The sequence below is a fragment of the Ornithodoros turicata genome, chromosome 7, assembly GCF_037126465.1.
Source record: "Ornithodoros turicata isolate Travis chromosome 7, ASM3712646v1, whole genome shotgun sequence".
NCBI lineage: Eukaryota > Metazoa > Arthropoda > Arachnida > Ixodida > Argasidae > Ornithodoros > Ornithodoros turicata.
Window position 1 is genome coordinate 39557745 of NC_088207.1, and position 26295 is coordinate 39584039.

The 26295-nt window shown below is 46.3% G+C and overlaps 2 protein-coding genes across 5 annotated transcripts in view; both read right to left on the minus strand.

The window, feature by feature from the left end:
• Window positions 1-4447: 4447 nt before the first annotated feature.
• On the minus strand, window positions 4448-11868 carry LOC135399866 (uncharacterized). The gene is made up of 8 exons (XM_064631601.1): window positions 11633-11868; window positions 8888-8963; window positions 8721-8809; window positions 7522-7554; window positions 7354-7455; window positions 7201-7293; window positions 5571-5624; window positions 4448-5086 (listed from the first exon to the last, which is right to left on the minus strand). Exons 1-8 carry the CDS (start codon window positions 11786-11788, stop codon window positions 4544-4546), a joined length of 1146 nt encoding a protein of 381 aa, XP_064487671.1. The 5' UTR covers window positions 11789-11868; the 3' UTR covers window positions 4448-4543.
• Window positions 11869-18205: 6337 nt separating this feature from the next.
• Window positions 18206-26295, minus strand: part of LOC135401080 (germinal-center associated nuclear protein-like) — a 50895-nt gene continuing 42805 nt past the window's right edge. For all 4 annotated transcript variants that reach the window (XM_064633235.1, XM_064633232.1, XM_064633234.1 and 1 more), the window contains exons 17-26: window positions 26038-26255; window positions 24060-24215; window positions 23311-23529; window positions 22357-22509; window positions 22187-22301; window positions 20465-20642; window positions 19366-19480; window positions 18865-19000; window positions 18605-18772; window positions 18206-18492 (exon numbers count right to left, since the gene is read on the minus strand). In XM_064633235.1, coding sequence (XP_064489305.1) covers window positions 18311-18492; window positions 18605-18772; window positions 18865-19000; window positions 19366-19480; window positions 20465-20642; window positions 22187-22301; window positions 22357-22509; window positions 23311-23529; window positions 24060-24215; window positions 26038-26255 — 1640 coding nt within the window. In that variant the 3' untranslated portion in view covers window positions 18206-18310. The remainder of the gene's footprint in view (window positions 18493-18604; window positions 18773-18864; window positions 19001-19365; window positions 19481-20464; window positions 20643-22186; window positions 22302-22356; window positions 22510-23310; window positions 23530-24059; window positions 24216-26037; window positions 26256-26295) is intronic.

Sequence of the window (26295 nt, forward strand, 5' to 3'; positions counted from 1 at the left end):
GGACAGTAGACCCACAAGTGTGTCTTCGAAGTACAGTTCCGTGCGAAATTTAGTCCTGAGGCGCCACCCAGGTGCCCGCCCTGTCTCAAAAGGGCCCAGGATATTGAACTAACTAACTAACTAACATGCTCATGTTCATGCATTCTAGACAATTTGTCTAGATCCTCGCTTGTGGTATCTGCTTTTGGTCAGATACCTGTCCTGCTTCGAAAGGGATTAAGCGAACCTGAACCTAGGAAGCAATGAGTTTTCCCTGGGCTTCAGCGGCCCACCCCAAGACGTCACATCAAACAGTGCGAAAGGCTAGTCGGAGGGAAACGAAATTCAAACACCCCGCCTACCAACAACAGGAACTAACTGACCAACTAACCAACTTACGATAGAAAGTACAGCAGAGGAAACGCCACAAGGTCCAGAGCGAAAGAGACAGGATAAACATTTGAAGGACGATTAATGTAATTAATGCGGTGGAAATGCGTCAGTGTTAGACTCATGCATTTTCCCCCAGTTTCTTTTTTTTTTTTTTCGTTCGCTTATACGTTTTATACCTCTTCCAGGTCCGAAGTGCAACTGACGACGGCCGCGCACCGACTGCGCCGCAGTCTCCTGGCGCTTACGTCGCTTTGCCTCCGCTGCCGCAGCTAGGCGACGCTGCTTCTCCTCTTCACTTTCAGCTCTACGCGCTTGACGCTTCGCCTCAGCTGTGGCTGCTAAACGACGCTGCTTCTCTTCTTCGGTCTCAGCTTTTCGCTTCTGACGCTTCGCCTCAGCTACCGCTGCTAAACGACGTTGCTTCTCTTCTTCAGTCTCGGATTTTCGCTTCTGACGCATTGCCTCAGCATTTGCTCGCCTATAACGCTGGATGTCCGGATTCCCAGAAAGCCGCTGCCGCTGTCTCCGAAGACGCTGCTGCTCGGCCCGACGTACTCGGCGAGCTTCTGCGTCGCTGGTCGAAGGTACAGACTCCATCGTAGTCCACACACGGCATAGACTACTTTCCTGGCCTAAACTGACACATCTCAAACAAACAAATGCAGCCGCTTCGAAGACTATCGGAGAACGTGCGACACATATGTCCGTAGTAACTGACGATGGCCGCGCACCGACTGCACCGACCCCCCAAGCGGGCAGTGGCCAATTGCCATTGATTGGCGAACGTATGGCAAATGTGTGGCCAACAGCTTGCTTGGCGAACAGCGCAACTTTTAATGCGAAAGCATTAGAACCCCCAAGTTGGAAGATCGTGACTGTCTGATGGATGTGTGAATCCTAGGAGAAAACCCCTCTCAACCTTCCCTCCTCCCATACCCGCGTGCTGCACCGCTGCACATGCGCACCTGTAGAGGGAAGATCTCTCTCTCTCTCTCTCTACTGCAGAGCGGCGAAGGGGCAACGGGGCGCTCGCCGGGGAGCGAAATTCCGTAATTTCGCCGCTGTTGTGTCTGTGTAATTGGCAACAGTTAGTGATAGTTTGGGGTGGGTAGATGGATGGTAGTAGTGGGTGGGTGGCGGGACGGCTGTAAACACACACACACACAAAAAAAAAAAAAACCTCTGAGGCTACATGTAATGCTATCGTATTTCCACAGCATATTTCGTCCTTCAATTTGTTTAGATATATGAACCTTTGTCCAGCCAAAGATTGGTAAAAGTTTGGTAACCATGTTTGGTACGCATACGTTCGCCAAAATCCACAAAAGGACATCTGATGGGGATAAAACATCTGGTCAGCATTTAAGATTCGCTTGCAGTTAAGTACATTGCAAAACTTCCAGGTTGCCACTCCACCACCTTTTTCTTTTTTGGCTTTGCTAAGTTTAGCACTTTCCTTCTGTCCGTCCTTGTTATATGCCACTATCACCCAGAAACGAGCTCGTTGGCCAAACAAGCACAGGTTGGCCAGCCAAGCTCTTGCAAAGCTTGACCCAGTCTTGATATGTCGCTCCAGGTGTCTGTAACACTATCTGATCGCAGGGATCGATATCCATGAGGTAACCAGAAGACCTTCTGGTCACCGATTGAACGTTGCAGGAAGTCATGAGGATGTCATCTAGAGAACACGAATGCATGTGGGACGTTCATGAAACCTTGTCCCGGCCGTCAATTTCATGGTTGTTTTTCCATAGTGCAGGGAGCAAGCAAAAATAATTTGTGTAAGCGTAGAGTACAGGGGAAACAAGTGAAAGCATTAGGTGTTGCAATAGTTCCCGTGTTGCTGTCTGTGCAAAGTATTACACGCAACACTTTTCAAACAACAAAGTAAACTAACTGGTTTAACAGCTCTGCCCAAGTAATCACATCAGGAACGACACTCTGATTGAAAACACAGTATTTGACTGGAAGATATGTCAGGAAAGCTGTTGGGTATATTTGACTCGTATTGCAGATCGATGCACGCAGTGGCGGATCCAAGGGGGGCGGGGCGGTTGGGCGATCGCCCCCCACCCTACAATTAACGTCAGTTTATACATGGGATTTCCCTTTCTCCCCTCCCCACTACGTGTTCCAACAAGGAAACCGCTTCCACCAAAACCAATGGTCTGGATCCGCCCCAGGATGCACGGGTTAATTGTAAATACGCATCCTCGTCACCGTTACAAGCGTTTTACGCCCAATGGTGGCTGTTATCGCGCTCCGGAAATTTCGCGTCTCGGTCCAGAGACCGATTTTTTTTTTTTCTTCAGTGTTATTATTAAAGTTGACGGGAGCCGCTCAAGTCAAAACCAAGCGTCTCCCGCGAATACGGAGGTGACAGAGTGAGTGCCCGCCAACAAATGCATGAAAAAGCGAACTCTTCGGAGACATCGATCCCACCTGCCAATTATGTGGCAAGGCAGCAGAGACACTACGCCACATCCTACTCGATTGCCATGGACTGCGTACAAACTTAGGAGAAGCCGAGGAAATGGCAGACTAGGAGGACGCTATCGCAAAGCTATACCACGAATCCGAAGAACTGAGAGTGGCTCAGCTCTGTGGCACAGGCGAGTGCAACGCCGCCTAGCCGAATGGGACAATACAAAATTTGACAAAAAGATACTGTCCCCGAACAAATGTTAAATTGAAAATCACTGATACCTGTGACATTATTTTTTAAAGTCTGCCCTGTATCAAAAGGGATTAGGTGATCATTACTCTACTCTACTCCGAACCTTAACCTGAAGAGCGCGGTCTTTGGAAGATTGTCCCCAAACAATTACTGAAATGAAAATCACTGATATCACATCAAAGATAGGGTTACTCGTAGATTGGAGTAGATCTAAGCCGTACAACTAATAATATGCCAGAAATTGACCTTTTTCGCAACAGCCTATGCGCATGCGCATGACCTTGAGGCGCAGGAGAGTGTTATCTCCATCCTCACTAGATGACGCAGTATGGGGACGACAGAAGTGGGGACCAGTGGGTAAACCGCACGAGCCCACGAGCTCGTCGGTCTCACTCGGGACCGGTCTTGGTCCTTTGTGCTACCCACGTGGATTTGTTTTGGAGCGCGCCGAGCGTGGTTCACTGGAGAGCCACTAGGATACGACGCGTATGTGAAAAATGTCCATTACATAAAATTCTTAGAATATCATTATATTTTAATGTAGCTTTCCGCTCCCGCCACCTGCATCACCATACCTCACATGATACCCAATGTCTCGCATCATGCCACCTTCGCAGGGCGCTTCTTCCATGACTGACGTGATATCTGGGATACACAGCGCACTATCCAGTGCCGAACGACGCGTATGCAGCTGTTGCTGTGCAACCGTTGTCACTCGCAGCTGAAATACGTACAGCGGCAGCTGCGTCGCTACGCATTGTGGACAAACTTTAACACGATTCTCCCAATGGCAAGTTGTCCACCGCAGTGCATCAGCCTATGCCCGGACAGAACACACTCCTGCGCGGATGTCCCAAATAGATCGCAACATCCACGTCCTGAAATGGATGTCAGGTGGACATCCCTCGGAGCTACATGAATGGACATCCCTAACCGTACATCCGCAGGATGTACCGTAAGGACCGGTTTAAGAGTTGTCCAATTAGGGCCCCTGACGTGATGTTACGTGGAGCATTATCGCGGGAGAGAGAAAAACATGGCAAGGCGCATCGCGGAGTGAGTTCGACTTTCGATGAAAGAACTAAACGCCTTACACACCAAAACGAGTAAGAAACACAAATGTTGCATCATAATGAGTTAATGCGCCAAGCAGTTCTTCAGTCCGCTGTTATTGGTATTGTGGATCGTGTCGCCCGACTGCTTCCGAGGCATGGTGACCAAGGGCTTCAAACTGGCGGCGTGCCTGCCTTGGCATGTTCTGGCCCTAGGCAATGTGTACCACTGCTGCAATATTTTTCGCTGCCGGATGTTTGGAATTTGGAAGCCCGGGACAAAATGCCGCTGAGAGCAGCTTCACGGGGTCTCGGACCCAAACATGTGACCGTAGTACGAATTCAATTATTGCAGGAATAACCAAAATTCTCAATTTTTATTGCTGGCATACAATTACTATAGATTACAATTGCACATCAAACACGGAACATTAATGGCGTCCTATTTGTTGTTGGGCGTGACAAAAAAGGGTGGTAGTTGTTGAGACTCTGAGCTCTCAACTTCTGGCTGCTCCATCGCTACAGCCTGCGTGGGAACGTACTGGTGTGGTGCTTCACGTACATCAAGCTGCGATGGGCGAACTTCTGCCGGCAAAGCATGACCCAAAGTAGGGCCCGAAGCAGCCGGCAAAACCGGCAGTGGTTCATCCTTGGACTTCCCTAACTGGTCAAACGAATACGCAGGCTTTGGACTTGCGATGGCGTAGACACTGCGTTGTGCGGGAGTCCCGCCTTCGGGGAAAGGGTTCACGCGGTCTGTCTTGGAACTCCACTCGGGTGCCGGACAGTAAGTGGACACTGTGGGTGCCCCCCAGGAGGGAAACGGTGACACCTTCCACCTGCCACTTTCCGTCCGCGATGGCCGGTGAGACCTTGGGCTTTGAGCTAAAGACGACAGGGAGGTCTTGACGAAGAGCTGGGGAGATTCGTTTGCGTCTGGAAGGCTACGCAGGTACATGTAGTAGACACCGTATAGGATGCAGAGCTGTACACAAGAGAAACTTGTTGTCAGGCCACTAATATAAGGACTAAATCTCGTGTCTCCCTCTTTTGCGTGCCAGTGCCTCCCGGTTTTTTGTCACGGAATTTTATCAGCTTGCATGCACCCTATCTGTCTCGTTAGGAGTGGACTATACCGGAACGTTTTATAATCATCTGATGACCGTTTTTCACAATGGTTATGTGCTGTTCTATGTTTCGCTGTAGCATATTCTAACTTGTACATAGAGTGAGAAAGTGGGCCGTTTGGCCGTACATCACTAAAATAATTAAGACAAACTTTTGCTGTTTTACTGCACTCCCATGTGCTGCAGTGCGGATCAGTGGTTACATCCGCATAACCCACGTGTGAAGCCGGGTGCGGTACGGGTGCGTGTCGAGATTTACATACCGAGCCTTTCGGCAAGGTTGATTTATAATACGAAGTAATTTATTTACTGTTTTTTTTTTCAGACACAGAAAAGTATTACCTTCATGAACGCTAGCACGGTGAAGACAAGGTCGACCACCACGTAGGTTGGAATCTGGAATCGAAGGATCATTGTTTTTTATTACACAGGTTGCTGAACGGTGCAACAGCATACCTATAAGAATGTCGGTGGGACCCTGTCTGCGGATACGTAAACGTATGGCCGACAGTCACGCTGCGCATTGTGACTTCCCGGCGTGAAAAGTGCATTTACCAGCTTAGTTTCATTTCCCTGTGTCTAGGTTGAGTTTGAATGTAATGCGTAAATGTTTCTGATTGTGTATAATCTTTCCCCCTATGTAAATAAAGAACAGTACTAACCCAACCCCGACTTGTGAAGACGCTCTTTTCGATTTTCTTTGCAGACAAAGTCAAATAAGACTACAATGTCTGTCACAGACAGTAAGGCAAAGCTCGCCACAATTTTTCGTATATGAATGAAGGATGTTGATACCTTGATAGCAGTATAAAAGGAACGGGATTTATCCGGGGCATCGTTTCTAGTTTACGCGCAAAGGAAAATTGCATCCGCGGTCGACTCTGAAACTATATATAGCGCCGTTTTACGCTTCGTCCGACATGAATTCGTGGTGTAATGTCTGTGCAATCTTATGCAATGCACGGCAAGGGCAGACGCCGGACGTTGAGAGTATGGCGGGATTCCCTCTCTGGAACTTCGGAGGAAACGTCATAGTCCAATCAGGGAGCGCCACCGGGCCAAGCGGGCTGGCGTGTGCGCGTGCGCCAGCAAGACGCGGAGATCTGGGAACAGCTTATGGAATGTAGTTTCTGGGTTAGCGCAGGACGTGTTCGTACAGCTAGGTGTCCCTCTCATAACACCGTGTTCTGGCGCTCATAGGCGAAAATCGGCGAGGTTTACAGAGGACTTTTTAATATATTGCTATGCGAACGCAAGCAGACGAGCTCGGAGACAATCGCCTGCGCCGCGCCCCCATTGGTGAGCCTGGTGGCCCACGTAATCATGATGTTACCATCGCTGGGGCTTCCTCAGGTGCAGAGGCAGTGCGAACCTTTGGAACTCGCTCTCAATATGTAAGCTATTTTCGGAAGAGAAATTTGGCCAAGCAGACTGAAGCTGAACCATTGATTACTATATCGGTCTCACATATACGTTTCTGCACGCTATTGTTCCTTTTCTCTTCTCTCCTTCTCGAGAAGCACAAAACATTGGTGCTGACATGGTGCCCAACAGAGTTTATTCATTAGACGTCATCCGTAGGAGACCGCCACCGTCGCTAGCAGGCAGATGTGCAGCCTTCGCCATATTGTAGGTCCCATCCAAGCAGTCACCCATATCGTACTCACCGTATATTTGGTTAAGTTATTGTGCTGTGTGATCTGTAGCATATCTAAGTAATTTCCATGTTTTCGACGTTAAAAGTAATCAAAAAAGCATATGGCAGCGAACGAATGCGGGAATATAGCTTCGAGGGACCTACAGCATGGTGTCGAGGTGACGTCAGTGAATAAACCGCGGAAAATAGTTGCCTTCGTCATCTTTTACTCCGCTAATATATCTCCTGTACATAGTAGCCTGTCCAGGACATCAAGTGTTCTCGACTTCATTTTCCCTCGTTTAATATGGCGCCAGCTATGTGAATCTGACTTACAGAGCTGGAGTCATCATTCTTTTGCTGCGTCTCTGCAGTAGCGTTTGCTGGCCTCGTCCCGTTGCTGGAAAAGTAGGAGTACTGCCCGTCGTACTGCATAAAACAGTGCGCTGTAATACGGATCAAGAATCCGCCAGCACACATCAACTATACCTGAACCTCCCTCACATAAGCTAATGAGCAGGAAGCACACCAGCCAAAAACTATAGACACGGTGTTCCACGCGATGAACCTCTTCAAAATGTACGGGAAGACCTGAAGCGGGCCAAAAGAAAAAAAAATATTGTATGGCTATTTCTCAACATACGAGAAAGCACGCACCTTTCGACCACCATGACGACTGCCAGGATCCTCCTGAAAACATTGATAAAGCTTCTCAAAGTATAGGGTTGTTAAGAGCTCTGCTGCAACATGACTGTTTCTCTCGCACGTTATCGTTACAATTCATTACAATTCATTGAGATTACCATTTGCATTTCGTGCTGGTCTCACAGGCGAAAACTTGCCGGCTAAACAATCGTGGTGGTTAATTTGACAGAGTTGGCTGTGTAGGAGCAACCGTGATCATGCTTACTCTTTTATTTTATGGGAGATTTGGAAAGTGATGCCTCATAGACTTGATGCCCCATGTTTGAGAAAGATTAGTTTGAATGAAAGTGTCTTTCACGACTTACAACGCGAGTGAGGAGGAGCGAGTCTCTGCAGCGAAAATGGCTGTTTGCTGTCACATTTTAAAGCAGCAGTAAAATGTTCAGCTCCATAAATGTTTTTAAGCTGCGGCGCGTTGTGCAACAAATAAAGTGAACGAAGGTTGCAGCTGGCTTGCGAGAGGACTCTACACATCTTAGGAACCCTCCTTTCCTTCAAAAGCCGTTTCAGTGGACGTGGGTAGTCGTCGTCATTCCGGGACGTACGCAGTCCCGATGGGAGGGCTGGTCACATGACTCGTGACGTAGCCCGACGCGACTGAAGGGCATTAGCAGCTTTGGTAACAGTATAGCACACGGAGTTTCCGTGGCAAATGAGAGCTTGTTGCTGCCCCTCCCTGATGATCACGAAGGTCTGCTGACGTCACGCGAGGTGATCTGGCCGGACCAATGACCTTTCGCCGCCGTTCGCCGGGCCGTTTGATTGCGCAGTAATAATACACCGCACAGCAAAAATACTGTGCATGTCGGACCCTGACAGACTACTGGATTAATGAAACGGGGCTTCTAGCCATGTTGAATGCATTAGCATTGCGTAGAAAAATGACTTTTTGTAGTTACAATGACGAACACGTGTTTCATGATAAAACAGCGAAACTACGATACAGTACTGAATTTTGTTTTGTGAATTGTGGCATTTCAACAATAATAGTGAAAGGGAGTAAAACTAACATATCCCCCTGTTGCCTTGTGGATGTTCAAGCACTACTTAAGTTATGTGCTCTGAAAGTCTATCAATAGAACTACACGTTGTAAAGAAGAGAAAGCGAGAGCCCGCATTACACTCAAGAGCGCAATATTCGGTCAACTTACGAGACCAATTCCCGCTATGAGTACGGCATCGCTGATGGCGTCTAGCAGGTACTCCAAGCCGAAGAGGGCATCGAAGATCCAGCCTCCTTCTGCGCATATACGAAACAAATCTGTTTCCCGGTGAAAGTAACTGTGGAGAAGACACTGGAAAGATGCGCTTCACGTACCAAGGCGTCTGCCGTCGAACTCCTTGTTTCTCACCCAGCCGAAGCAATGGAGCAGGAACACAACAGAGTTGACGCACTACACGATAAACGCATTGGTTAAAAGCGTAAAGCATTGGTTGCGTTAAGTAGGCGCCCCGGAGCGCGAGTGTTTCAGACTCCACTCACTTAACGCGACACAAGCACCACTCGCGCACCCGGGAGTGCGAGACTCCGAGCCGCTCTCCGCGCACCCGTTTTGAAATGGGGGCTTTGAAGCAGCTGGCTAACCTTTTCAGTGACTTTCATCTTTCATCGTTCATTTCTTAGGCAAATTGAGGCTTTGTATGTATTTGTCCCTTCTATGTTGTTCCAGCCTCAGAACATCAGTTGTTTCATGTTCATCAGTTGCCGCTTGCGTCGATCCCGTCGTATGAATGTGCGTGCGAGTGAGCAAAAATGTAAGAGTGAAAGGAGGATGAGTGAGAGAGAGTGGCTGGTTTGTCCATTCAGATGACGCACCCTGGAAGTGGCTGAGAAGGCGTGTTAGCTTAGCTCAATTGGTAGAGCCCTGGACCGGCAATCCAGAAGATGTGGGTTCGAGTCCTACAGCTGGCTAACCTTTTCAGTGACTTTCGTCTTTCATCGTTTGTATCGGATTTGTATGTATTTGTCCCTTCTATGTTGTTCCAGCCTCAGAACATCAGTTGTTTCATGTTCTTCAGCGCCCGGGTGCTTGAGCTTTTCCGTGACGTACTTCCTGTTGAGCGCCGGCAGGACGACCTTCGAAGTGTGGGGTCGGAAGCAAAATACGAACTTACTATGTTAATCAGTGCTCCGATTTCAGTAAATTGTAGTATTTTTATAACTGTTATCAATTAGTGGACAACTTCCACGCGGATATCGGCGGTTATTCGCGGGAAATGCGGTGCTTTAATGCAGCCATATCTTCACGCCATGCCGCCGTCTTCACAGTAAACAGCTCCTATGACGTCTGTTGCAACTTTCCATCTTTTCCATTTCATCTGCTGTTACAAGGAAAAGTCCTCACAACCGTAGTCGTCTCTCCCAACGTTCCTACGTCCTACGTCTGTGTACTGCACGAGCAGACAACAGGATGCGGCATCACGGGGCGAGCACTGTAGTGATCCAAAGTTGCTTTTCGCGGATAGTGTCATACTCCCGATTTGAGTGCGCCAAAAGAGGGGCGCCTACTTAACGCAACCATTCATTGCGTCTACCGCGCTCAAAGAAGTGGCGTCAGTGAACATTACACGTTTCCACGAATTTTCGAAAGACACCGCAATACTTGTTTCGGATTCTCCAAGAGTAGGTGACGTCACCGAGAGACCTAGCCTGTCTCCCCTGGCAACGGCTCGCCTTCCCGCGGTATCCGCCCCACGTTGGAAGACTGTTAGGGTGGGTTCACACGAGGGACGCATCCCCGGGATAAGTCCGCGGATGGTGGAAACGTCACAGCCTATACGTCATCAAAATGTGCGTCTTCTCCGGTCCGCGGAGGACCGGAATCCCACCACGGACCATTCGTTTCCGACCCGGTCCCCGTGTTGGCGGTGGACTTGAGGACGGAGCAACGTCTTTTGACTATTGTTTATTCTTTCGACAGGCTTTTTTACAGCTGTGACCGCTGAAGCAGAGGAGATTCGAAGAACCGCGTAATAAAAAGAAATCGTATACGGGTCTTCACGAAGCAAGAAAAAATGGGGAAAACGAGGGTTCTGCTACGAGCAAGCGGATCTCCAATACGATACCCACTATAGCACGGCGTTGAAATGTGTCCTTAGTGCACGGTACAACAACAACAGATAAATTATGATTATGACGGGTTTTGTATATGCATACGTCGTTTTGTACTGTAAATAGCTTTTACTACGGTTCCAGAAGCGACGCACTTAACGCGACACAAGCATCACTCGCGCACCCGGGAGGTGCGAGACCCCGATCCACTCCCCGCGCACCCGTTTTGGAATGGGGGCTTTGAAGCAGACGACAAGCACCCGGGTGCCGGAGATTTTCCGTGACACGGATAATGCGGTTATTTGCGTAAAATGCAGTGCTTATTCCGTAGTGGCATTTTAAGATAATATCGAGTTATTCTTTATAGCATTCGAATGGTAGCACCCCCACATCTTCATGAACCCCACACTCTTAAAAAAAGGGCGTACTTTAACTCTTTTCCTTGCCACATGTCACTCCCTTTTTAGAGAGTACGTTTACTCTCAAAAAGGAGTCTCCTCACTTTCTTCAGACCCTTTAACTCCCTACTGGAGAGTAATATTACACTCTGAAGAGTCTGCAGGGAGTGAGGGGACTCCTTTTTTACAGTAAACGTACTCTTCAAAAAGGGAGTGGTATATGTGGCAAGGAAAGGAGTTAAAGTACACCCTTTCTTTTTAAAGAGTGCACCGTCCATTTAGCATTACAATTTTTTTTTGGGGGGGGGTTGCCGCATTACCCTGCATTTCTTGCGGCACAGAACTGACTTTCGGAAAAATTAACAGTATATGTGCGGAACTGCTCGTATTGATAAAAAAACATAATCGGTGAATTAACTCGGTGAATTGTATATGCAGCCAACGTCATGGTGTGTTGTGTTCCTGTGTGTCTCGAGCAATTTTATGAACTTCAATGACGTAGCACCCGCGGCGGGAATTACAGATTCCTAAAAGACACGAGAGTGGGGGGAAATGACCACATGTATAGGGTAAGCAAAGAATAATAAGCACCCATAGTTGAGAGCGCACTTACCAAGCATGCCGCGGTAAGAAACAAAACAAGAGTCTGCGTATTGAGCCCGCATTTGTGGAAGACGTTGAATCGTTCCTTGACTGAAGATAATGCCTGATGATGAGACGGTGAGTTTGGTTCTGGTGTGACTGGTTGTTCCGTCCCATCGTCCTTCATCGCCGAGCCGGTCACAATCTTCCAGAAGACACTTTCTTCTTTCTTTCAATGAGCTTGTGCCACCGCGAAAGAGCAGCGTACTGCACGTTCTTGTTTTCTTTCACCTCACAAAGGCATGCATGATGGCAGCGATTCCCTCAGACCAGACATGTACAAGATACTCAAGAATGTATTTAAGATAAGATAATAAATCCTAACGTTAGAATGTAATTAAGATAGAGTATAAATACATGAAAATTAAAGTAATTAAGATAGAGTACAAAATACTTCAAAAAGTATTTGAAATACAATTAAGATACTATTTATCCTTGAACGCAAAAGGTCACCGGTCACTGGTCAATGCCGCAAGTCGCCGCTATGTGACATGAATCATCGAAACCCCGCGCACTACCCTATCTGCCGCTGTGTGATAGGAGTCATCTAAACACAAGTCCCCCCAAAAAAAGATGACAGAGATACCACATAACTCCACTAAGTATATGTGACCCAGAACAAAGCAAACTTCTAGCAGGTCCCTGCTCGGCGAGGTCAGAATTCGGCGTCACGGCGTCAGGGCACACATAATAGAACCCTCACTGGCAAAGGATTAGTACACACGGGGCAAGATCTCTAAATGGAGACTTCCAAGAAGGGCCAATGTCCGTATCAAGTCCGAGAGACTCAGGAAATTTCCACTGAACAAGCAAGATAATGGAAAGACGAGACACAAAGTTTGAGAGGGAGATCCAAAATATGTACTTAGAGTATTGAGTAGAAAATACCATAAAATATATTTTAAATAGAGTACAAATACACAAAACAAAAGTATTGAGTAAAGTACCAAAATACCGCAAATTTTATTTAAAATACAGTATTTTAAATACAATACTCCAAATATGTACAAGTCTGCCTCAGACCCCGTACGGACTCCCAAAATGTTTGGTAGCGCCCTTTATCTCCTGTGCAAGGGCTTTGTTAGTATTGCAGCTCTAGGCAAAATGTCAGCAATGGTAGATAGTACTGTTACCAACGTAGCTGAATTAATTACTCCCTCCCCAATAGACCTCTCCCTGTTTGTAAACAAATGACGTCATAGCGTTCGACAGCGCCACCAATTTGTAGGTTTAGTGTAGTAAGTTTAGGTGTATAGTGACTGTAGGAAATCCCGACGACAGCGCTCAGAGAGCACGGCTCGCTTACACGAGCTTCTGAGGATGGCGTTAAGGAATTTCCTCAGAGCCATCCTCAGAGCCAGAAGCTTTGCCGGAGGTCTACGGGGGAGTAGCGTTCAGCGCGTGCCCGAAGCACTACCGAAGCTACTGAAGACACCACTGAATAATTTCCTCAGCATTCGTGCAAGCAGACCCACAACTGCATTCGAACCCCGTACCCCTCCCAGTCTCTGCATGGATATCTCAACCGCTTTGCCACGAGAGCTTTGACTAAGAGACGCCTTCCTGTTTGCAAAAAATGACGTCATAGTGTTCGACAGCGCCACCAATTTGGTAGAGTTGAACTATACGCTGGAGGATAGAGGCGAACAAGGTCGCGCCCGAAAGCCTTGAAAGTTTTGAGGGGATTACGATGGTCCCTGCAAAGGACGCGCGACCTTCGGTCCTACTCTTCTTTCAATAGGAGGCAGCGAACAAATGCCCATTCGTGGAACCCAGCACTCCCCTTCCGATTTGTTTCGGTTTCAGTCTGTTTACCAACGTCATGATGACGTTTCTCGGGTACAGGCCTATTTTTGCAAAACTTGCCGAGGCACTTCCCAGAGACGTTACTCATGCGGCGTACGCCTGCACGCCCATCGTCCTCACTGCGTCACGGACAGACGTTACCTCACTCATCCTCTTACAGTATCTCTGATGGGATTCGGGGGTTTCTGAGCGCGCGAGGAGCAAATTGTACTAATGTCACGCTACGCCCATAGTCTCCACTGCGTCACAGAGAGACGTTACCGTTCGACGTTCGAAAAAAAGAAAGAAAGAAAAGAACAGGTGAGCATCATACCAAACACGAACCACCCTGATACCGAATGCAACATTCACATTCATTTTGCACGAGTAATTAATTCGTAAATGGTGACAACAGCAAACCGAAATGCGAAGAGCACAAAACAGAGCTCCATACTACATAGGTTCGTCCGGAGGAGGATACCGTGACGTCACCCTGCATTGTCGTCTGCTTCGAAACCTGCGTTCTCCGGATACCGGCGAAGTGCTCGCTTCATAATAAAATCGTTTGAATAAGACCTGCGCTGTTTTGGAACGTGATATTTCGTACACATGTTCCTGAGAACCCAAAAGGTTACGGATATACCACAACTTTTGTGGTGATTTTGTTGCGGAGTCCCACTTTAAGATATCTCCGGCGGAGTTTATGGGATTCACAGAAGGCGAGGAGCAGAGTCGATTGACGTTGCACCACGCCCATCGTCTCCACTGCGTCACAGAGAGACGCTACCTCACTCATCCTCTTTCAGTCTCTCTGAGTTGAGGGACGGTTTGCGCGTGGGGATCAAAAACCTGTTGCTCGCCCTATACAGGTCAGCTTGTTCTTGGGAAAGGACGCATGGTAAGTATTTATCGCAAAAAAAAAAAAAACCCGAAGGCTTTCACAATTCACACAATCTTCACAATTCATGGAAATTGCAGCGTACACCACACACACACACACACACACAAAAGGGCACTTGAAAATGTAAACTTGGGTGGTGACACACACACATACACACACAAAGAAGTACGTTATAAACAATACGGGCATCCAGTAGATGACCACCAGGGAAGGGTAACGGGCATATTTTCGTTACCGTTCCAATTTTCGTTGCTACATTATTTTCGTCTCCGTTTCTGATACCAGCCCTTTAATTTCGTTTCCGTTACGCTTCTGGTACTGTTTCCGGTAATGGAACGACTGTTAGAGCTGAGAGAGGACAGCCTTTTCAGCACTGCCAGCATCCAAATTTGCCTAAGTGCTGCCTCAATACCAGGCGTACACACCACACGAGTAATTTCGCACCGGTGGGATCCGTACATTTCACGGGATTTTTTTTTATTGTCAAAATCCATAGAAACATGTCTTTATCCCATAATGTGTCATGCTCACTCTCTTGAGCCCAGCAACTCAAGATGGTCGTGACCAAACCTCCTTGCAATTTTGCATAGATAGGCAGACGCTCTCAGTAGTAAACAATACTGCAATATATACACGGTGAAATGAATTTTTGTGATTACGATTGGGGAGTTTCATCGCCGGGGAGCGATACTCTACCCCATTACTGCTGGTGATGCGGTGAAATGGAATAATGAGTTCTAAATGTCGTGGAACATGCCGCGTAGGTCACATGAGCGACGGACGCATTGTAAAGATCCAATATATTGCGCTTGCCATACTCATACATATGGTATTCAGTGCACATAGCAGGGTGTTTCAGATAACGTGTAAAAAATATGTTGAAAATCGACTTGTCTGAATATGATGGTGTCGACGCTATTTATCTCGGGAGCACTTTTATCAAATTTAATTCGCGAGAAATTGAATTTTCCCAATGGAACTCCGAAATTTGCCAGGTCAACCTCACGTTTTGTTGAGAGGAACAGAAAGCACTTGTCGGGTTCACCCCCATTCTATTGCAAAATACATTCACCACGAGGAGGCCGACCCTGCTCAGATCTCCCAGAGCTGAGATCTCCGAAATAAGCGACGCGAGGAGGCCATGTACCGGTCCTTTCACTTTTCCAAGCTTCTGCTGATAACGGCAGCGTAGTTGCAACCCAGTTATCTGAAATACGAGTGAGAAGAAAACAGGAAGGGGGTGGGAGACTGTTTTTCTTCCGCAAACTGAGCTCGGCCGACAATTTGGTCGCCTCGAAACGGAAGTTTTTGCATTTTTTTTAGCTGTTACCAAAGTAATAGAGAACTATTTTGCGATGTGGTAAATCCGACGTGCGCTTTGCTTTTTGTGAAAAAGAGAGTGACACGTGAGGCTGACTTGACAAATTTTGGCGATAAATATTGGCAAAATTCAATTTCTCGCGAATTAAATTTGATAAAAGTACTCAGAAGCAATCTCCACCGAGATAAATAGCGTTGATCCCATAATGTTCAGACAAGTGATATTTTACTACGATTTTTTTATCACGTTAGGTGTAACACTCTGTATTACTGGGAATAGACCTCTGTTTGTAAACAAATGACGTCATAGTGTTCGACAGCGCCACCAGTTGGTAGAGTTGAACTGTGCTCGAAGCTATGGGGGCGAACAAGGTCGCGCCCGAAAGCCACGGTCTTCACGGGATTTAGGGGAAGTGTCCATTCTTGGAACCCAGCTCTCCCCTTCCGATCTGTTTCGGTCTGTCTCGGATAGAGGTTTATAGTCTGTCTCGGATAGAGGTTTATAGTCACCAAAACACAAAAATAAAATGAAATGTCACTCATGTCATCGTACAACAGGAATAGCTATATATTCCCAGGATTTTCATCTCGGATGGAAGGGGGGCGGTTGGTGTCCTGTAGGGGGCTGTGACGCCCATATCTGTTGCTTTGTGCAATTTTGGCCTTTCTGGTTAGAGCCCTCGCTACGACAGAATCGCGGCGTGGTCTGCCTGTAGGCACAGCGCGGCGCGGCGAGTGGAGAGGGAAGGAGAGCGCGCGTCGGCAGTGGAGCGTGCAGCTGCGTGGGCGCGCCATGGGTTATGAAAGCTGTGCGGAGGAGCGACGACGAACGAAGGCCGAGGCTGCGAGACGGCGCCCTCAGGCTGAATCGGAGGAAGCCCGAAAGGCTCGTTTGGCTGGAGATGCTGTCTTGCGCTAGCGTTGTGCAGGGTCGTGTGAAGGGTTGTGTAGCGTTTTTCGCCCCCCCCCCCAATTCGCGTAGGGGTGGTCCGTGAAAATCCATGCCCAAATTCAATACCAGACTATCATTTTCATTTCCTGTCTGCTAAAAATAGGGCGGGCCTCAGACTTCTCAATAGCCCTGGTGGGGCACTGCGCGTCCGAGACTCAAGCGTGCCCAGGTGCCCCTTGAAGTCACTCGGCCAAAAATCAGCAGTTTGTCCCTTTTGCCAAGCATCAATTTGAAGATTTTTTTGTTTTCCGCAAGTAGGGCACTATCGGAAAATTCGAGCGCAGACACACGCGTATATGCGACGTCCGTGTGACATCTTGACGGTCGGGGGGTCCCCCTTCCCCTTGGCGCCAGGTCTCTGTCGCTTCAGCGTAGTTGTAGTAGTAGTAGTAGTAGTAGTTAGTAGTAGTAGTAGGAGTAGTAGTAGTAGGAGTAGTAGTAGTAGCAGTAGTAGTAGTAGGAGTAGGAGTAGGAGCAAACTTGACCTGTAACAATCGCCGACCCGCTTTGGTGGGGCTACAAAAATCTGGCTTTTTGACTTTTCAGGAATCATCCTCCAAGAAACTGGTCATTTCTTGCATGTATTCTAGTCTTGCTCGCCTGATATTTTGGTAGTAATATGGTAATGGTGGTCGTATAACGCATAACGGAACGTACGGGATAACGTATTTTCCGACCCCAATATTTTGGGCAACTTTGGCAATATAGCTGTACCATATGGCTGTACTGACACAGTGCATGTGAAGAAGCCTGCACATATAGGCAGATGAGCATACATGTGCAATGCTCAACTGCACTTTTCGACACAACTGCACGCGTAATGACAGTGTCATACAGAATACAGACAAAATCCCCAGAATCTGATAAAAACGTCAAGGCTGCGGCCATGGGTTATGCTGTTACAGCAGTTCAGACGTTAACAATGTCGATATTTGCCACTCCCAAGCGTTAACAAAATTCTTGGGTGCATCCACAATGCATAAAATAAAAATAAAATTGCACTGATTGCAAATACACTGCCTCCAGTGCTAGCATAGTATATGCCACAGTCACCATGTGCTACAATACCAAGGAACATGCTGATGAATTCGAAGATAGTAACAGAACGTGAAGTACAGTGGAGATCCTTACGAGTCTTGTCCTGTGTATCTCATGTTGTGTGTTGCGTCACTCTTTTGCTCAGTCTCAACGAAACAATTCCATATTCGAATCTACAGCAGCTTGCTCGCATTCTACTTCTATGTTCAGTGCTGGTTCTTCAGGCATCACTTGCAACATTTATCAATCTTAATGCTGTAGAAAAGCAATGGAAATAGTTTTCATTCACTGTATTTCATGGTAGCTCCCGTATGAGATCAAAATAATGCCAGTGTTATATGAACATATTTGGTGTGTTTCCTGGCATCTGAGAGAAGACGAGGAGGAGGAGGAAGATTGCAGGAGTTTCGAACATGCACAAAAGATTTTACACAAAAGAGAAATGGGAAGGCAGTATATATGCCATATAACAAAACTACATAATTCTGATTGGAACCAGATCCAGAAACCACTTTGTCAGTCCATGTGAGGCATAATAAAGATAACTGTACAGAACATAACTATGTATTTCATTGCGAGATTTGTGGGAAAATGTGTACAACATGTATGCGAGAAAAATATACACTACATAATTACATTATTATATCTCAGCCTCAAGCATCTCCTGAGCCCAAGACAAGCTCAAGTATTTTCGTCATCGTCCGGTTGGTCATCTTGCTGGATTGAACCCTCGTGTTCAAAGCATCAACAGCATCAGCAAGATTAAGTAGGTTTTCGGCATCAGATCTATCATCATCACAAGTGCTCCAGCTCATTTCGACGGGTACCATTGATTCTGTAAGATTACGAGACAAAGTGATGAAAAGTATTTCCCAAATACCCAAAATTAAATTGACAGAGAAGCGCATCCAAGGCAATGCGAGAACGTTAACTATGATAATACAGACCACAGTAGCTTCCATCCAATGGGCTTTCCGAGACTAACTTTGCAAGGTGGGAGGTAAATGACATGGACTCTGCCTTTTGTCTTTTGAGGAACGCATCCAGTTGATCCAAAGTAACAGCGTCTGCCCCTCGGCCATAACTGGTTGCTTGCATAGGACTGCATTCTTTTGCTGGATGGAAAGTTGTTCTTGGTAATACCCACCCACAGTTATAGAGATGCACACACACCCCAGTACTCCCACTCCCAGTAATGAGCACTCACAGTCAGAAACTGGAATGGACAATGTAGTCTTCCCAACTGGGGAAGCCCAATGCAGGGCATCATTCCAAAACTGTGGAACACTGAAGCTGTACAGCTCGTCTTCCATGTAGTGTGCGATGTACTCCTTGCCAGTGGACTGCGGTAGAATTTGCAAATGAAGTTTTAAAAAATAAGAAAGATCAATACAAAGGAAGAATTGTTGCATAGGGCAGCTTTGCCATTTGACCATCATGCCACTAATGTTTCACAGAAAACAGCAAGATGGGAAAGCAGGTAATAGTATTTTAGTATTCTAAACCTAGAAGGAAATTTCTTAAGGTATTCTGGCCCTAATTAACATCATCCTTGTAAATTCCCAGACAAAATAAATCGGAGTATGTTATTCTATGACTTTTGTACAGAGTGGCTCATTTTCAATGCGATAACTTTCGAATGCATCATTACATGTTGGGCAGGTGAGAGGTCAAGGGTTGTAGTGACCACACCCTGCAAGGAACCTACCGGATCGAAAAAATTTGTGCTTCTCAGGATGTGACAGTGACAGTCGTGGATTATACTGGCCCAAGGTATTTGCTTCTGTTTAGGGCCACCATGAGACTTCAGCGCTTCTTGTGTGCTGAGTTGAGACAAGATCAAGAAGGCATCAGCTGAAACTTGCATGCAAGTTTGGGACATTCAATGTCTACTCTTCACAGTACACTACAAAATACAGTGACCACATAAGCTTAACTTATAGTATCGCCACTGAGCCATGCAGCATTATGATGCACATTTGAAAGCAATGCCAATTCCTGCTTCACTCAAGAAATTCTCATCTGATGCAAGATATGTGCAGTCCTTCAATAGCAAACTGTGTGACTGCCGTTGCTTACAATGATTATACCTAAAGCAGATCATTGTTGTAGTATAACCCCATGTAGTCAACTACCCCTTTATAATGTGACTGTGACTGTGATAATGTTTATTAATAATCGTTCATTAACAATAATTGTGCAAGATGCATTGTATTAGAAGGCGCAGGAGGACATGATGCCCAAGCAACTCGTACCAAGTTACTGGCGTCCTAGGCAGTGTCTGAGCCTGCAAGCTTAGGATCAGAATGCGCTCATTGATGAATGAACCTGAACATGAACCTGACTACTTAGCAGCCCATTAGTTAATTAATGAATACAGTCAAACTCCTTTACAACGAAACTCAGGGGACAGCAAAAAAAGTTCGCAGTAAAGGTATTTTCGTTAAAAAGGATGCCCATTATTGGACCTATAGGGCTCCAGCGGGACCGCAAAAAAATTTGCTGTAGTGGTATTTTCGTTAAAAAGGTGTTCGTTATAAAGGAGTTTGACTGTAATTAATGTTTAGTTCATCGTCAATAAGTAGTAAATATGTGTACACAGGGGCTTCGCACGTATGCATGATGCATGAGTCACAAATATTTCTATATTAACATCAGCACGTCCACTTCCCTGTACACAAACTGCTGCAGACCACGCTTCTCCCCACAGCGAATCAACGCTGCCAGGCGGTGAGTTGATTGATGGAAAAGCATGTGGACACAGCAAGTGAAGCTTACATAGTGACTGTACTAAAGACCATGCGTACCTTGCCATGAGAACTGTTGCACTGTGTTGGCACCTTGTAGCCTTGCACAAATGCTTAATGTACTCCCAGACAGTGTCCACCTCGTAGGGATCCCCATGAATAGGAGGAAGGCACAACGAAAGTACAACGTCGTGCAAGCGCAATAGGTACGACGGGTCATTCCAGTGGACATTGTAACCTGCAGCGGAAATTCTTCAAAGTGAGAAGGATTTTATGCTAATATACTGTAGTTCACAGTTTTACAGTTACAGTATTTTAACATGTTTTGAAATCTAATGTGATGACGATGCAATGATGTAAATCAACACAGTGATGATGAAGAGAAAACTGTGAAGTCCTGAGAGGATCAATGCTTGGCAAAATTGAGAAATTCTACATAGAGGCTTCAGATCTTTGTCACCAGAAAAGATATTCTTTGAACTTGAAAAATTTGACATAGTACCATAGCTTAAAAGTGCTGCAGAACTTGCAAGCCCCCCCCCCCCCCCCCCTTCTTTCTAAGTCTTGAAATGCAGCAGTGCTGCTACCTGGGTTGTGTGTTGATATTGTGTCAGCAGAAGCTACTGAATGTATCTATGTAGATAGTACAGTAGACTTCCGTTAATACGACTTCCGATAATTCGATTTTCCACTTAATTCGATCGAATTCGAAGGTCCCGACAAATGACCGTATGCCTCTATTGATAAAAAAGTTCGTTATTTCGAACGTGAAATCAGTGCACATCGTGTAATTCGATCGATGCGTCCGCGAACCAGGCATCCGCGTCGCCCGCACCGCACATACAAGATAAAGTTCGCCCTAAAGTTCAGGTGGCAGATCGGCAGACGACGATTGAACAGTACCGATCCGTTCCCATAACCGCGAGTTTTTGTGCACCGAACGCTATCGTATTTGCGTACGTAAGCGATAGCGTTTGTGGTTCTGCGCACGCGCAAAACATAGAGCTTCACACATTGTGCAGAACCACCACGCATCTCTTGCGTACGCAAAGCCAATGGCGTACGATGCACTAAAACTCAATTCATTTGGTGGTGGTGGGTGGTGGTTCGTGCCGGGCGAGGAGGAAACGTCTCTTTCTCGTGTTTGCTTTCCGTTTATTGTTCTACGTTTCACCGGGCTTTCGTTCGGAAACTGTTCGTGCAACAAGAGTCCGATACACAACGTGCGCTCGACGAGTTTCGAATTTCGATGACTTCGTGGAAGTGGACATCGTCGTCGTCAGACGTGTCCTGCCCGGGCAAGATGGCGGAAGCGAAACTGAAGACGATATCGCCGAGCGCATTCAGTGGGTGGGTGCGTGCACGCACGCACACTGCGAGCTTTCCGCGAAATCGTCTACAGTTTCGCTTCCGCCATCTTGCGCGGGCAGGACACGCCTGGCACCGATGTTTTAGCGCGCGCGAGAGCGCTCTATGTGCAATGTGTCGAGATGCGCGTTTCAAGCGTGAGCGACAGCAGAGGAATGCACAAAGGTGACATTGACCTCTACAATTTTTCTGCCTATTCTTTAATTCGACCTTCGGATAATTCGATCAAATTTCGCGTTCCCGTCAGGGTCGAATTAACAGAAGTTTACTGTATAGTGAAAGAAAGCAACAACATATTTCAAGCCTCAAAATGCTGAACCAATTTGAATATTTCCTTGTGACTCGCTGCCAGAAGTAGTACACAACTTTTAGAGCGATTACTTGGCGCAAACGGAGGAACAGCAGACAACTCACATGAGAGATTCAGTTCAGGAGGTGCAACTGTTAATCTTGCAAGGGACTCTGAAGCAAGAACATGTGCCAAGTGTTCCACTGCATTATTGTATAGCTTCAGAACCAGGTGCGGAAACTAGAGAAGGAAGACTCTTTATGTTCATGAAATTTTGCTGCTTAAAAGGGCCTACCTGCGGGTTGTTTTGCATTGCAATGATATCACCATAAATGACATCGAAGGAGAGTTCAACAAGAGCCTTTTCTGCAAAATCCTTCAGATAGTCGCTACAGAGCCCAGGGACATTAGATCTCGCTGCTGCACACCACTCCAATGCTTCTTCGATCTTAAAAAGGAATGCTCTATTAGGCGAAACACTTCTCTGCGCAAGTCAAAATTTGAAGTAGCACTTGGAATGGTATAGCCCCTGTTTTTCTGTTGTGACAGGTTTGGTATTGCATGGAAATGGAGAGCATATTTCCTTATATTATAGCACCTTATATATTATACCTTATATAGTACACAGTATTCTATACAGGGTACTGTACAGCGAGCGATAAAAGAAAAGCAAGTGGTACTTTTCTGCTACTTGAGTAAGAAACAGATACTGCTTCACTAGTAGCACCTGTTTCTTAGTCAAGTAGCTGAAAAGTAGTGCTCGTTTCTCTTTTATCGCTCCCATTAAATAAAATTTCTAGACACGTTAGAGCAAACACCCTGTATAGTTCATGTAATATAGCATAGTAGAGCATATAATATAATACACAGGGTGTGTCATGTAACGTGTCAATGAATTTTATTTAAAGAGAGCATTAAAAGAAAACACGACCATTACCTTACTGGTACTTGAGTAACAAACAGGTGATACTGTTCATGTAGCACCTGCATGTAACTCAAGTAGCAGAAAAGTAGCAGTCGTTTTTCTTTTATTGCTCTCTTCAAATAAAATTTATTGACACATTACGTGAGACACCCTGTATATCATAATACCTTCATTAGAACAGTGCAAGGCAGGGGAACTGGGGAGCTGCGCTGACAATTGACCAACTTGCATTACGTACAGCACATACTTGAAACGAGCAATAAGCGCCTCACAGAAAAACAGGGGCATTAGTCAGGAGGGAAAAGGAAGAGAAATCCAGTGTACCAAATGTCTGAACCCTCGCTCCTCCGCAGAATGAGGACCCAGGACAAGCAACTTTTCAGGTGGAAAGAGTAGCTGTTGAAGCCAGTCCAAAGCAAAAGCTTTCATGGCTGCAGAAGATGTAGACTTTTCCTGCGAAATGTCTAGAAGACATACTGGAGGAACAGGATCAAGTTTTGATATTGATACAGCCAGTTCCTTGAGGCGCCGCGGCACACTGTCCTACAAGAACGAGGAAATGGGGCACAATGCATATCATAGCACAAAAACAAGAATACCAATAATTACACAGGGGCTCCAATAATTGTGAGGGGTTACACAGTAACGCCTCACACAGTATACTCAGGAGGACCGGGAATAGATCACTGCATTACAGTATGCATACACAAATGCATATGCGTGCAATATATGCACATGCAATGCAATGTTCTCCCATTATTCCGTGTAATAGAATGTCGGTACATAAGGCAAATCTTCACAGAAATCACGCTCAACCTTAGTCTCACCCTCCTGTACTTATATGCTGCAGTTACCTCAGCATTAGAAATTCTTGTCAAACTCTGCTGTGCCAGTAAGTAAAACGTACATAAATAACGTGGAAGTTCATGAGCAACAATCAAACATGAGCAAACCTACCATTCAACTTGCAAGTCAATAGATTTGCAACACAATATGTACGCATTACGTGGCCAAGCATTGTGCTTATTTTGAGAATGCATGTTAGACATGTAGCCTTGTAAGTATGTACGTACCTCAAACTGAGGTGTTGCAATGAAGAGCACAGCTGATGTGCCGAGGAGTGCTTGTGGACGCCCCAGGTGATCCAAAGGCATGTCAGGAGGGGTACAGTTGACTGCAGTGATACAGAAAGGTACGTTTGCTTCTTCGCTGTTAATGTATGTTGTAACCTGTGACGAATAATGCACAGCCATACAGTAAACCAGCTGCTCATTACTGGACTCACTCTTTTCCTCACTGAAGAATGCTATTATAACGAGTGTGCGCTTTTTATTCATGTGGCAATGCCAAATCTGTAAGGTCGCACCCTACTTGCAACTTGTTATCAATTGCGACACTTAGCTGTTTGAATTATGAAATCCGTGAGTTTTGGGTTTTTTTATAAACAATTCCCAGCATTAAATGTAAAGATCTTGCCTCATTATTTATTCCCATCTGCATCTCCCCCCTGCCCACTTCCACAGGGGGAGGCTGGGCAAGGAGGAAAGCCATCCCAGATTCGCAAATTAAAGTACGAATTAACATGTACAGTATTTATTCGCATACTGGACATACTGACATACTGGACACACTCGTGCACTAAATGCATCCCTAGCTGAGCGTCGAAATGGTGGTACTTTTTGGTTCCCCTCATATTAAACAATCTCGGACACCAGTAGTACGGGCAGAACGTCTCCCGCGTATTAAACGCACCCCCCCAATGACACGATGTTGTTGGGTAAAACATGAGAGTCTTATAAGTGAGTAAATACGGTAGCAAACATTCGTTATCTCGCAATCGACGCTATTCCATACATAATTTACTTCTTAAATACGAAAGCGGCAAGGGAAGTAAAATGCATACCCTTCTATGAATATGCATTTAGGTGTGCAGTAAATTTTACTTCATATATCTGTGTTTTCACTCCAAGCAGATTAGGTGCACAGAGAAAGAAGGCTAGGAGGTGGAACTTTTCACTCTCCCATGACCAGATCACGTATCAGGAGCAGCTCCAGCCTGCAGCGCCACCTGTTGCACAAGGACTCGAAGCTTACGAATCTTGCGGCCACACGATGCTGTCGCTGTCAGCATCGCCTTGCTCGACGCTGTTTGCTTGGCCGTTTGTGTTTGAGTCTCCCACTGCCTCCAGCTCATGTAAGGCTTTAGGACGATCTAGCAATGTGCACTCCTAGCAGATGGGTACGCTGCACCATCGACAGAAGTGGCGCAAATGCAGACGACGCAATAAAAACACAAAAACATCAAACGCTGCTGCCGTCATCGCGCTCCCACCGTCTGCTCATTAGAGCCGACAGTTAAGAGCACGGAACTGTTTCCAGTGGATTGCGCTGAACAAGAAGCGCTTAATTGCCGTCCCTCAGTGTCTTGTCACGTCCCTCAGTGTAAGGCAAGAAATCAAAGAGTTACCGATACGGCCCCACTTCAGTGTAAACTGAACTTAAGTAAACTTTACACTTCAGTGTAAACTGAAGTGGCCGTGTGAGCTCGAAGTGAGAAACCTGAAGACCAGAAAGATGCCGAAGCCTCAAGATCAGGCATCTCTGGCGGAGAGAAGAAAAGGACAGCGCCCTCTTTAAAAACGAGAGTCACAAGACATGAAGGAGTGCTCGAGGAGACTTCAACAGGTGAATATGTGCACCCTGATGTAACGCAATCTAATTAAAAGTTGTTATTTACCGAATGTGTCATCACACATTCTATTGTCTGTCCGCTCCGCACCTCTGAACATTACTCGAACCACCAAAGGGGAGAAGAAACGTTACTCTGTTTGTTTTCATCCGTAGAAGCTGCCGTATGAATCGTGAAGAGAATACATTCCATACAAAAGTGCAAAGCGAAACACAGCGTAGTGCAAGCAACGGCCTTTTTCTCCCTCTCCCAGTGTGACACACTTTGGTTGCCATGAGTTTCACCTCTTAGTCTTCTTTCTCCATGATTAGGTGAAACAAAATTACGCAAAAATTAGAAGATCAGAAGATGCATGCTATTACCTTTTCATGAGACAAAGACACCTGATGTCGAGAAAATCCGAGCTTTTTCATAACCTTCGCAGACAGGTCATCAAGTTCCCTCTGCTTCCTACTTGGAAGTGACACAAGCAACTTGAAAGGAAACTGGAAAGTGCCGCGAGTTTTTCTCAAAACTCTCGAAATGTCCATTGGTGCCCACTCCAGTTCATCGTGAAGAACTTTCAGCGTGACTGCAACATCTGGTGAGGAATAATGATTCTCTTTACAGCCGCATGACTG

Bases quoted from the DNA above. Each gene is read 5' to 3' on its own strand.
- LOC135399866 (XM_064631601.1), bottom strand. From the start codon at position 11,788: ATGAAGGACGATGGGACGGAACAACCAGTCACACCAGAACCAAACTCA. The intron at 8,964-11,632 runs GTAAGTGCGCTC...TTTATCGTGTAG, and splicing joins TTCTTACCGCGGCATGCTTG to TGCGTCAACTCTGTTGTGTT. The intron at 8,810-8,887 runs GTACGTGAAGCG...GTATATGCGCAG, and splicing joins GTTCGACGGCAGACGCCTTG to AAGGAGGCTGGATCTTCGAT.